Genomic DNA, 13,089 nt, shown 5'->3' with positions numbered 1-13,089 from the left:
GTGTCAAATTGAGAGATTAAAATAGGAGCAGGTGTGCTTAAAGATGAGTTTTCTTTTTAATGGAAATGGGTGGTGGTGGAATCTTATGTATTAAACAATTCAGTGTTCTTAAACAACTGAACCCAAAGGTATTAAAGCAATGGGAAGAGGAAATGGAAAAAGAGAATCAAGTCAATTGTTCCTACTCTTGAAAATATACAACTTTCTTTCCTGTCTTTATTGTATTTTTCATGGGTAAAAACTATTGGTCTGCACGGAAGGCAAGATTTGGTTTGCATTCTGTTTTGGAAAATGGGTCAGTTCACAAACACCTCAGACAGCTTTGAGTACCACTTTGCTTTGCCTTGGGTCTGAAGCCTCGCTTTAGAAAATCAAAGGTTTCAGATGTATATGCATTGAATAACATGAAGAAATACACACGGGAAACCTTTTTACTTTCTTTTCAGAACTAGGTGAACTTTTCAGGAACAGGAACAGTTTCTGAGTTATAGAGGCTGCCAAATTGCATATAAATATGTGTAGGAGGTTTTTTGGTGTCGAAATTTACAGTTTGAGGGTTTGTTTTTAAAGTGAAACTTATAACAGAAAAGTTATAGGAAGAATTGGATGGAATTTGCAGACATAGCCACCCCTTCTGAAGGGATGAAGCTTGCTAAATTTCAGGCAAAAGGGTTTTTATGCAAAAGTCTTGGGGAAGTGGATTTTCATACCTAACCCATATGTGATTCTGGGGGCACTTTTTATGAAAATGGCATACATAGCACAGGTAACACTAGGTTAGTAAATTCCAAAATTTCAGAAAGATAGGTGCAGGGGTTATGGAATTATGATGAATGAAAACCCATGCGAGGCTGTGCTTTTGCTTTATGTTCATTTAACAGTAAGTGGTAAATTCCTTCCACATTCTCTCCTGTTCTGCTGGGACTGGGGCCCTTGGGGATACATGGTAATGAATACCAGAGCCTCTTCCATCCCAGGTCTGTTTTGGTGGAAGGCAAAGCAAATCAGGACCCTGGGCAGCTCCTGGTAGGCCCTGCTAGTTGAGTTCGGGAACTGATGCATTAGTTGAAACAGAGTCCTCTGCAGGCAGTGCAATATTCTTGTTGAAGTTAGGAAACAAGAATTGTACACCGTGTTCAAAGTTTAGTCACACCATAGATTTGTATAACAGCAGGTAAAGGTAAAGGACCCCTGGACGGTTAAGTCCAGTCAAATTCGATTATTAGGTTCACTTTCTTCTTTTTTTAAAATAATTTTTATTAACCGGCCAATCACATCAAATCAAATCACATCACATAAATTCTGAATTACAAAGCCGAATTTTAAATTTTGTTGAGGGAAACCATATTTCAAGATCCGAAGGGGGATTCTGATCATCTTCTTGCTACTGCGTTAATGTCCAAATCAGTCCAAACAAAGTTCATAATTCTATCCAGACTTATCTTGCTGTTTCCACATCACATCTTGTTCATATATTTTCTCTTTTTACTTTATGATCTCTTCTGATAGTCTCCTTAAGCAGATAAACACCAATAATAATCCTGTGTGAATTTTTCCGTTCTTCCAGTCCTCAAATCGAGATGGTTTCCATATATCATCGCCTTCATAGATAACAGCGCTCTTTCCATCACTAATTACAGAACTGTCATTCTTAAGTCCCACTGAGGAGTTTCATCCACAATATAAAAACAGCTCTATTTCTCTATTTCTCTATTTCAGTGTTTCCCAACCGGTGTTCCGCGGCACACTAGTGTGCCGCGAGACGTTGCCTGGTGTGCCGTGGGAGGGAGGCAGGCGAGTCGGGCGGCTGTAACGTACCCCACATAGGCACACGCGGGGCGGCGAGCGAGCTCCCTCCCACATCCCATCGCCGGCTCTGCACCAGGCGGTACAGCTCGGCGAAGTCGCCGCGCTGGAAGGCCAGCAGCGCGCGCGCCTTGGCCAGGCTCTCGCCCGCCTGCGCCTCCAGGCACGGCGCCTCGGCGTCGGGCGGCAGCGAGCCCAGGAAGCGGCCCAGCCGGCCGGGGTCGCCCGCCTGCAGCAGCGCCTCGCACACGCACGAGACCTGCTCCGCCGAGAAGCGCGGCGAGCGCGGAGGATCGGGCGCGGCGGAGGCCAGCCCCGCGCTTGGAGAGGACGCAGCAGCCGTCGCCAAACCCGATCCTCCTCCTCCTGCTCCGCCGCCATCCTCTGGCTCTCGGCCGGGACGAGCCTGCGGCGACGGGGCGGGCGCCGAAGTTGGCAGAAGTTGGCGCGCCTCCTCGGCAGCGCCTTCGTCCTCCTCCTCCTGCCTCTGCTCTCCTCCGGCGGCGGGGGCGCGCCGCCCTCCACGGCCGGGGGGCTTGGCGGGGCCCGTGGGGAAGGAGGCCATGTTCGCGGCACGCGGGATCGCGGCCCCCCTCGCCCGCCTCCGGCCCGCTCCCCTCCCCCTGCGCGCTGCCCTAGCCGTGCGGGTCTCCTCCCCCTGCGCCGCCGTCCCCTTTCCACATCCTAGGAGCCGCGGTCCGCCTACCGCCCCTGGGCCGCGGCGCGGCTCCCAGCCCGGGCTGGCCTCCGCCTCCTGAGACGCGCGCCCACCCCCGCGGCCCCCCAAACTTCGGAGCAACTGAATGCTTTCCCATGTAGAACAGTCCCTGCAAATAAAAACTTAGCATATTTGGAAGAGGGATGCTAGCCTAACCATTACCTTCTATGCTGTTACTATTTTTTTTTTTTTCATAAGTAAAAAGTGACCTTTCCCCATCTGGCATGGTGGTGTGCCTCGAGATTTTTTTCATGAAACAAGTGTGCCTTTCCCCAAAAAAGGTTGGGAAACACTGCTCTATTTCTCCTCTCAGACTTAAGTCCTCCGACAGAACTTCCCAATATGGCGACGGTATTTTTAACTGCGTCATTCCAAAGCCCTTATACATTCCACGCTCTTGTTAAAACATGCTCTGGTTCAAAAGTTTATCCACACACAGCCTTAAATCCACAGCTTAAGTCCTTAAAATGACATTTCTGACTTGTGGGTGGGAGGGATTCTTGTTTAATCACATAAAGGAAAGAAAGGAAAGTTTTTCCCCCTCCCCCATCAGTCCCTTTGCCATACCGAGTCTTGGCGTATCTTCTCATGATCTATACTTATTCCTCTGACTCGTCTTGTTTTATCAGAGATCTCTTCTGTTAGCAGTCTTTACTCCCCCTTCTTCCTTGAAATATGTGCATTAGCTTCATCCAAATTATTTCTTTTGAAGTTCTTGCAGCTAGTGGCGTGGATCAGAGACGGCGTCCAGGAGTGCCGAAATCCCACAGGAGGGCATTGTGCCTAGTGCCCCCATCCCCACAAATTCGGGGGTGGTATAGGGCACAGCAGGCAAGGGCAGTCCCCCACCACAATCCTGGGGGGGGGGTAGGGAGGCTATTTACTCCCATCACAGCCTCCAAATTACCTCGTGTGGGTCGGAGAGATGTTATTGTCAGCCATCTTCTGATGCGCCCCTAGTGGTCCCTTATTAGGTTCACTTTCAGGCTGAGGGAGCAGACAGTTTTCCCGGGTCACGTGGCCAGTGCACGGAACACTGTGATGAGTGCCAGAGTGCTCAGAAATTCCATTTCCCTTCCCACCGCAGCAGTCCCTATTTATCTCCTGTGCTGCTTTGCCTTCAGACTGCTAGGTTGGCGGGAGCTGGGACAAAGGAAGAGGAGCTTACCCTGCTGCACGGATTCGAACTGCTGACCTTAGCAGTTTTATTTTCAGTTCCTTTCCTAATTATCACTAACCTGGCATTCACCTTTTTCACAGCTGCCACAGCTAGGTTGTCATCTTCATCCAGCTATGCACTATGAGCCCAACGTCTCATTCTTGGTCAGTCACCATCAGTTTAGACTCCAATAACCTATTTGTGAAATTAGGATTCCCCCTCTCCAATATGCATCACTTTACTCTTGCCTGCATTGAATTACACCTGCCATTTTAATGCTCATTCATTTAGTATGACAAGAGCATTTGTTGTTCCTCAGAACCCCATTTTTGGGGTTCTGGCGGCTTCATTGATCACCCCTAACTCTAGATCATTTAGGAGGAAGTTAAAAACCAGAAAATGCTGCTGAGATTCTCATTTTAAAGTCTTCTTTTGACCATGTGTATCTGTATTTTTGTGTGTGCTTAAATTTTGGGGTTAACTTTTAAAATTGGGTTAGGAATGTGTAAATTAATCAGATATTAATAGATTAAAAAGTTGTTGGTGAAAGGAACAGACTAGCTAAAGCACAATGGATGTTGATGAAATTGCATATATGTCACCCATGTCCAGGCAATGTGAGAGAAAAGAAGTGAATGAGGTCAAAGATGGACCACCCCTGAAGCCTCTCGCTAGTGAAGACCCACTATGTCTCTTTTAGTGCTTTTGGCAGAAAATGTCAAATGTCAAAGTTCTTCTCTTGTTCATTCTAATTTGTGCTAATGGACTTCTTGAGTGTTCAGCTCACTGCTATTTCATCCATGTGGGCAACAAGACCATATGGATGGATCACTAAAGGAAATAATTAACTTGACAAACTGGCAAAAGTGGAAGAAGAGCAGGAAACCCTCCAGTGCTGTGAGCTGCAGTACATCCCGAGTTTCTGCAGATCTCAACCTGAGCTGATGATGCCAGCAACATATGGAGCTTTTATCACTATAGTACTGAGAAAATAAATATACCCAGCTTATTCAGTTGCAATAATCTTCAAGGTTGACGAGGCCCATGCTATTTAACAAACAAGTGGGGGCTGGTTTATGCAACCAAGTACATCATTTGATTTCTCTAGAGTTGCTCACTGTGCTCCTCATATAGGCAGACTGGAAGCTGCATGTACAAACTGGGGCTCAAAAACAACACAGTATGCTGAGTGCATAGCAAGCAGTTATGTGTCTTGCTTTTCTTAAATTAATTACAGCTGTAGAGAATCCCTGATTGTTATCAAGATCACAGCATCCACAGAGAGGAGGTTTATCTCCCCCCCCCCAAGTTCCCCAAGAAAATCTACTCTGGACAGCTATGGGTTATAGTAAAAAGTTTTTTTATTTCATTAAAATTATATACCACTTGATTGTCTAAAAACAAAACCTCAAAGTGGTTTGCAGAAAGAATAAAACAACAAAATTATCAAGAAAAACTGTTAAAAGTAACAATTTTAAAGCTTCGAAAATATTGACAATCAATAATGAGCCTGATTAAACTGATTAAAACTGATTAAAACATGTCAACAGTCTGAATGTCTGCATAAAAAAGGTAAAAGTACAGACAGTTAAGTCCAGTTGCGAACGACTCTGGGGTTGCAGCGCTCATCTCGCTTTACTGGCCGAGGGAGCTGGCATTTGTCCGCAGACACTTTTTCCGGGTCATGTGGCCAACATGACTAAGCCGCTTCTGGCAAAACCAGAGCAGCGCATGGAAACGCTGTTTACCTTCCCACCGAAGCAGTACCTATTTATCTACTTGCCGTGCTTTCAGACTGCTAGGTTGGCAGGAGCTGGGAATGAACAACAGGAGCTCACCCCATCATGGGGATTCAAACCACCGACCTTCTGATCGGCAAGCCCAAGGCTCAGTGGTTTACACCACAGCGCCACCCATGTCCCAAGTCTGCATAGACTTGCTTAATTAAAAATGTTGTTGGCAGGCACTGAAAATAATAATAATAATAATAATAATAATAATAATAATAATAATAATAATAATAATATATTATTTATACCCCGCCCATCTGGCTGGGTTTCCCCTGCCACTCTGGGCGGCTTCCAAAAGAATATTAAAATACTATGATACATCAAAAGAGCTGGTGTGTCTTCCTGGAGTCAACAGGCAGGGAGTTCCAAAGTTTTGGTGCTGCCATGCTAAAAGGCTGGTTTCTTACAAATACAGAATGAGTATTATGTGGTACCTGTAACATTCCAGATCTGCAGATCAGAGTGGTTGAGTCTGAAAATATCTTGCAGGTAAACTAGTCCCAAACTGTTAAGGAGTTTAAATACTAGTATTAGCACCTTGAACTTGACCTAGTGGCCAATCAAAATAGTGCAGATTTCTGAGTGCAGGAACTATATGCTGACAAGGTCTTACTCCTGTCAACAGCTGTGCTGCAGCATTCTGCACTAACACCAGTTTTTGGGTCAAATGCAAGGGAAGCCCAACATAGAGAGCACTGTGGTGATCCATTAGTTCCCATCACTGTTAATAAGAACTACTTCTTCATCTTTTACTAAAACTCATAGCTGGACAGAGGGGATTTCTTTTGGGGGGGACAGCAAGGGAGACAAAGGATAAACATCCACTCCCTGCATGCTGCAATCTCAAAACCAAACAAACAATCACCACTGCTGCAATTAATTTAAGAAAAAGAAGAAACATAGCATCAAGTATAACAGCTACTTTGGCCCTGACTCTATGAGGAAAAAACTTTGTATTTGAAGTGATATGAAATTTCTATCTTATATTGATTCTGTGATTGAAGGTGTAATTACCAAGTGATGAACTTGAATTTGTGTACCAGAACTTAAGAGTGCGATCCTATGCATGTCTGCTCAGTTGTGCCACTGAATTCAACGGGACATCCCCAGGCAACTGTATAGGATTGTAACATTAGAAACTTACAGTATTTTCAAGGATCTGCTAGTTCTTGCAGTTAGATCTCTGTTTTGATTCATATAACCTCTCAGATTTAAGTTTATTTTTTGTAAAACTGAAATAATATAATAATAATTTAATTCATGAATTGCTTCTTATGAAGCATCTCAAAGCAATTTCACAATCCAGAATAGAAATGTTAAGAACTCTGTGCATAAACACTACCATCCAATACCCACTTCTGAAGCCAAAACTATAGCAGACAGCTAGCTAACTCATCAATTATTTCAATATTAATCAAAAAGAAAAGAGGAAATAATAAAAAATGGAATGCTCAGTAGCAGTTATTTAAAAATCCAATGTGACTATTATAAAGTGTGTCATCAGCTTCTTTTTGGCTTTAGTTGTGTGCATGATATACTGCTTTGACAGATTATTTCAGCAACAAATAATTACCACAAACCATTCCAATGACTTTTTAAAAAATCCAACTAATAATTACAGCATGCATTCCCATAGCACTATCTATATGATTTTAGAAAGATTTCCCCCCAGATAATTATTATTATTATGAACATTATATCTGACTTTCTAAGCTATTGTGCTATGAATATATGTGTGCACTGCCTTTAAAGGGCTGTTTTGGCCCTGCAAAGCAGCACAAAAATATTTCATTAAACATATTTGCTTTTTCACAGAAAAAATGCTCCTGATGAGACAATTGTGTCTGTGATATAACAAAAGGCAAACTTACTTACCTACTACCTGGATGATTTCAGCCAGTAAAACTCCGTCAGTCACATCTTGTTGCAGATCTTTTATCAAACGTTTATGACCAGATTTTGCTAGATAGTGATTGGCCCAGTCTGTATAAATCTGTAAAAAGCAGAGAGGGGATTAAAAGATACGTATTAATCACATTGTCTAATTGGCTTTTTAAACCATAATTTTATCAAGCAAACTAGCTAAAGCCAACCACCAAGGTTTGCAATCCCTGGACTATAACGTTTCTCTTCTTTTTCCCTGAGCTGATTGAAACAAAGTTAGCAACATTAAAATTCAAGGCATTGTGCTAATCAAGTATTCAGCTTATTATAGCAGGTCTTTCTTGTATAGAGAAATTTGACATCAGAGCTGGAGGAAACTAAAGAAAGCTTCTAAACATGCTAAAGCCTGAATGGGTTATCAGACATGGAACTAAACAGTCTGCAAGAGAGACTGGGCTGAATTTCTCTATTTATGCTAAAGAATTCAATGTCCTAGTACTGAAAAAGCTGAAGCATTTTTTTTGCAGCAAACGTTAGACATTTTTACATTTAAAAAAATTCTGTAAATGATCCACAGTATTTTTAAATTAGTTAGATTTATTTAAATTGCTAAAGTCTTTTTGGATGCAGATAGCAAGAAACCTAAATGATATTGCTATTCACTTTACATGTGAAACATTCTCCTTACACATTACCAGCTCACAGTTCCAAAGCTGGTATCCCAAATTAGATTTGTGAAGCATATATCCTATTCATACTAAAATATCCTCATATATCTATGAATATCCTCACTGGTAACATCTAATATTGTTTCTAAAGGATTTATATATTAGTCCTGAATATACTTTGCGATCTTTCTGTGTAAGGACTTCAGAAAGAAATTGGAAAAGTTCCTACTTTGGTAACATTCATATCCAAGTTATATTCCATTTTTTAAAAAAATATCCTATGTATTAAAGATATAGCCTTTTTTCAAATGGCTGACAGTACTGCGCTAATTGGTGACATAACCTGAATAACCTTTGTATGGTAATTCTATCCTGCACATAAAATATAAGACATTTGCTTGCATTATTTTTAAGAATGCAAAAGCACATATAGACCAGAGAAGAGATCTCTGATCGTTGCAGAGTTGTATTGCATGTTGCAAAAACATTCTTAGGAAACAAGCTCTTTTAGTCAAGAAAGAATATTGTGTTTAAACACAATTCTTCAAAGAAAAGGTCAGCCATCTTCGCGCCTCAGAAAGAACCATGTGGCAGGGGGCAGACTGTGGTTACATGGCACCCTGAGTGTTGCAAAATTTGGTGCTCCCCAATATTTCTTATTTTCATGCCCTCCTTCCTCTCGCCTTCCATTCTGCACCCCCTTGTCTTGGCACCCTGGGGGGGGGGGGGAACGGACCACCAGCACCACCCTAAATCCAGTGTTGCATGGATACACTGGCAACTATCTGCATGTAATGGTAAAATGTGCTTTGGAACATTTATAATGACATCGAATTACTGTCCAAATAACAGTAATTCATCAGATCTAGGCAGACAGGATGAATGATGTTTAGCAGGTCATTTCATTTTGTCACTGCTATGATTTTCATATTTTTAATCAAAGCCGCCCCCGCCCCCTTCATGCAAACCATCCTCTTGTCATATCACTTTTACATCACTCTTGGAAACCTAGTTCTTTAATGCACTGGAAAGATTAACTAAACGCAATACCAAAAAAAAACTGCTGCTAATAAAGCAGTTGATAGAATTACAATGAACAGCCTTGTTATTTAGTTACAAACTCAGATAGACACAGAATGCTCAGCATATTTGCCAAAAAGAAAATAGTTTAGATATGAGCTGATACAGTCTAGAAAGGGACAGGGATAAAGCTACATCTTGACACATTTGAAAATGAGAATTGTTATTAATATCATCCATTTGCTGAATACAAAATTATTCAACCATATGCATATTTGAATCTAATAGAATTATTTGTAGTGGAAGGAAGAGATGTTGCCTGTGTTTTTGCTTTACAGCACAATTCTATGAATGCTAAATTACCAAGGACACAGCTCATTTTAAGCAACACCTTACTTTACATGAATTGCAAGGTCTTCTTGCACGCATTAAGCTAATTATGGAAGCATTGCAGAATACAGGCAAGAGATTGCTTGAGTTTGCAGCTTCCTCCAGTTTTGCAAGACCCTAGGAATTTCATCAATCTAACCCTAGCTCAGTTATTGCAGAAGATAGCATCATGTGATGCCCAGCATTTCCCCATTGTCCATTGATAAACCAGTCAAAATCTGCATAGCAATTAACAAGTTCAAGTGGCTGAAAAGATCAACAAATAGATAGACACAGTGACAGAACTGGGAATATTATGCTTATTATGTTTATAACAACAACAATAATCTATGTATCAATTTTTAACAAGACATTAAGTAACTGAATCTAGTCAAAAACTCTGAAGCATTGCACAGAGTTCTGAAAAAGTGTTATAATGAATCAAACCATGAGTTTATCAACCCTGGAACTGTCCACTCATGACTGGCAGTGCAGTCCAAAGTCTCAAGTCCAGACTTTCTCCAGTTCTTCTACCAGAGATTCTTTTAACTGGATATGCAAGAAATTAAAATTGTGACTTTCTGAAGGCAAAGCAAGTGCCTTGCTAGCAAGGGACAAGCAAGATTTGAGAGTGGCAGTTTCCATCTCTAGCTTACTCTTCCCATAGTTTCTGTCTACCACCTCAAGTGCTTTCCTCCATCCCAGTCAAGCTTTCAGGCAGGGCTGTAGCTTATTGATAGAGCATCTGTGTTTGCTGTTCCATGTTTTCCAGATTCAATCCTTGGAATTTCTAGGTAAGGCTAGAGTAGACTCCTGTCTGAAATCTTGGAGAGCTAGATGTTGCTGAACTACAACTCTCATCACACCCAACAAGCATGGCCAATGACCAGGAATGATGGGAGTTGTAATTCAACAACATATGGATAGCCAAAGGTACCCTGCACCTTCTGTAGACTAGTGGTCTGGCTCAGCAAAAGGCACCTTTCAATGTTTCCCTTGTTCCTCGGATAATGAAAGTGGCTTAGACTGGCGGGGGTGGGAGGGCAGGGATGGAGAAGTACTTGGGGAGAGGAGCTATAATTGGCAAGGAAGGACAATAGTTTACTTATGCTCCAATTCTGGCTGTTCAGAACTGAACCCTGTGCCTCTCATTGTGCATGATTGCTGCCATCCAATATGGACCTTCTGTTCCCTGTAGATTTTTTCAAATGATGCTAAAAACATGTATTCATGGATTTAAAAAAACTACTATTAAATCACAACAGTTGCCTCTAACACATATATGATGAAAGAGCTGTATGTGAAAAAGAGTTCCACGCACACCCTTTTCATACTCTGGGTTTGAATTAGGGATGTGCCAGGTCAATATTGTTTTTCCAAATATAACCCAGCATTTTTCAGTTCACTGCTGAAAGACTAAAGACAGAGCAATCAAAGTTCTGACAGATGACCTCATAAAGTCAATATAAACAGGACACTGCCTGTAAGAAAACAAGAGTAAGACCTAAGGAAACAACTATATTCTAAAATTCGGAAGCTTAAAGGCACAAGTTGGGGAAAATATGTAAGGGTGGCTGTCAAACATGTGGCCTTGTCAAATGCTTTGACTGTCACACACCCACAACTTTTGGAGGGCCCAGAACAATGAACTGGTTATGACAGGTGAACTGGATTTATTCAGTAGACAAAAGACTCTTCTATCATGTGCACAAAAGTTCCCATGGAAATTTTGTTAAAAACTAAGCACATTTATTTACCCTTAGTTTCATCAAGCTGACAAACTCATTAATCAAGCGCTGAGCTGAACTTCAATTTCTTAAAAGCTTAAAAGAGTGACATGATAAATGAGCAAGAGGCCCGCTCAGGAAATATGCTTTACTTGACGAGAGAAGGGGTGGGGTGGGGAAAGAAACCTACCAAACCATGGTTTCACTTGAGTAAACCTCCACTGGGATCCTAGTCACTGGGACTTTTCATTTTAGAGAAAAGGTGAGTAAGAGGCAGGATGACAGAAATGTATAAAATAATACAGGTAAGGAGGCAGAGGATAGACAGAAGCTTTTCTTCATCTTTCTAGAACTTGTGGACATTCAGTGAAGCTAAATGCTGGAAGACTCAGAGCAGATGCAAGATGGTTAAACTATGGATTCTGCTTCTATGAGAGGTAATGATGGCCAGCAGTGTGGGTAGCTTTAAAAGAGGATTAGACAAACTCATGGAGGATAAAGCTATGAATTGCTACAAGTCATGATGGCTATGCTTTGCCGCCACTTTCAGGCTATTATGCACCTGAATAGCTGCTGGTGGAAAGTACAGGAGGGGAGAGTTCTCAGGTCCTGCTTGCAAACTTGTCACAGACATCTAGTTTTCCACCATGAGAACAGGATGCTGAACTAGATGGGACTTTGGTCTCATCCAGCAAGCTATTCTTTTGTCTTTGTTCATACAGATGAGGGCTGCGTTATAAATATTTTTAATTAAAAAATAAATCAAGAACAAATAAGAATGGTTTATACATACATAAGTGCAGAACAAATGTGCATTTGGAAGCTCCCTTGGAAATTTTTATTTGTCACACACAACTACTTTCTGTAATGAAATGCCTGTGTTCCTGACTTTGCTTCTCATTGCCAGTTGCTAACAATGAAATGCATTTTCTTCTGCTGTCCCTCTGAACATTTTCCTTTGAAGAGATGTGTGTGAATCAGACACTCATGAGTATGACTCAAGGAGATACCACAGTAACAGCTGAGCACTGTATTTTTGATAGCAAATACCATAATTAGAACTGACTAAAGAGTGTGCTCTGCTCCTTGATGGCTGACAAGGTTAGTCACAGAAAAAAAGCCCCGCAAAAGAAAAGAAAAACATGTGTTAAAATGCAGTGCCTCTCATGGTGCTATCTAAAACCACAAGGGACTGTTGAGATTCACACTATGCTTAAACTTAGCATCAGAACTCTGAGGTGATCCTCACAGGAACATTCACATTTCCTGCTTGTCACAATCCCAAGTGCAAAATAAAGTGTAAAACACAGCCCTGGTCAAAACTTAATTTACCTAAAGGGTAATTTTAAATTGGGAGTGAGAGAAGATGCCTCTGCCTTAAACTCCCACTCCCTGTTGCCATCAAATTCTGAAGCTACAAGATGCCACGCTTGTCTCAACTCTTTTCACTCTCAGTTGGCGCTAAATAATCCTCAAGGGGCTGAACTTGGCTTAGGAACTTCCAGTTACTTGACTCCTATTTTAAAGTATTGTCAACTGGTACTTTTGCTTTTGAATACCTTGCTGCTGAATCATATTTTAATGTCAATGTTCTCTCAGCTGGCCTCTTAGTTGAATAATGTAGTCCTTAAAGTGCTGGATTAGGACGTGGTATGCCAGTGTTGGATGGTATATCAAATTCTCACACAGGCATGATGAAGTTCATTGAGTGATCTTGGGCCAGTCACTACCTTGCAGCCTAACCTGCTTCACAGGGTTACTGTGAAGAAAAACAGGAAGGGGAGAGGTGGGAATTCTGGTCTTTTGAGTCTGTTTGTTCAACTTGAGGGAAAGTTGTCTACTCCTGGGCTAGGAGCACAATCCAGGATTCCTCTTAACCCCCTGCCAGAGCTTGTTCCCCTCTCACAAGTCATCTGGGGAACGAAGGGATGGGCCCCTTCTTCTGAAA

General features: G+C 41.8%; 2 protein-coding genes across 14 annotated transcripts in view; one reads left to right on the top strand and one right to left on the bottom strand.

The window, feature by feature from the left end:
- NAV2 (neuron navigator 2) overlaps positions 1-13,089 on the bottom strand; it is a 537,366-nt gene that overhangs the window by 178,057 nt on the left and 346,220 nt on the right. For all 13 annotated transcript variants that reach the window (XM_083461998.1, XM_083461993.1, XM_083461983.1 and 10 more), the window contains one exon: positions 7,349-7,466. In XM_083461998.1, the coding sequence (XP_083318124.1) occupies positions 7,349-7,466 (118 nt within the window). The remainder of the gene's footprint in view (positions 1-7,348; positions 7,467-13,089) is intronic.
- Positions 1-13,089, top strand: part of DBX1 (developing brain homeobox 1) — a 206,438-nt gene that overhangs the window by 191,185 nt on the left and 2,164 nt on the right. The window lies entirely within an intron of this gene.

This window comes from Podarcis liolepis (genome assembly GCF_965112155.1).
Source record: "Podarcis liolepis genome assembly, chromosome: 1".
NCBI lineage: Eukaryota > Metazoa > Chordata > Lepidosauria > Squamata > Lacertidae > Podarcis > Podarcis liolepis.
This window is presented reverse-complemented; position numbering and strand designations above follow the sequence as displayed.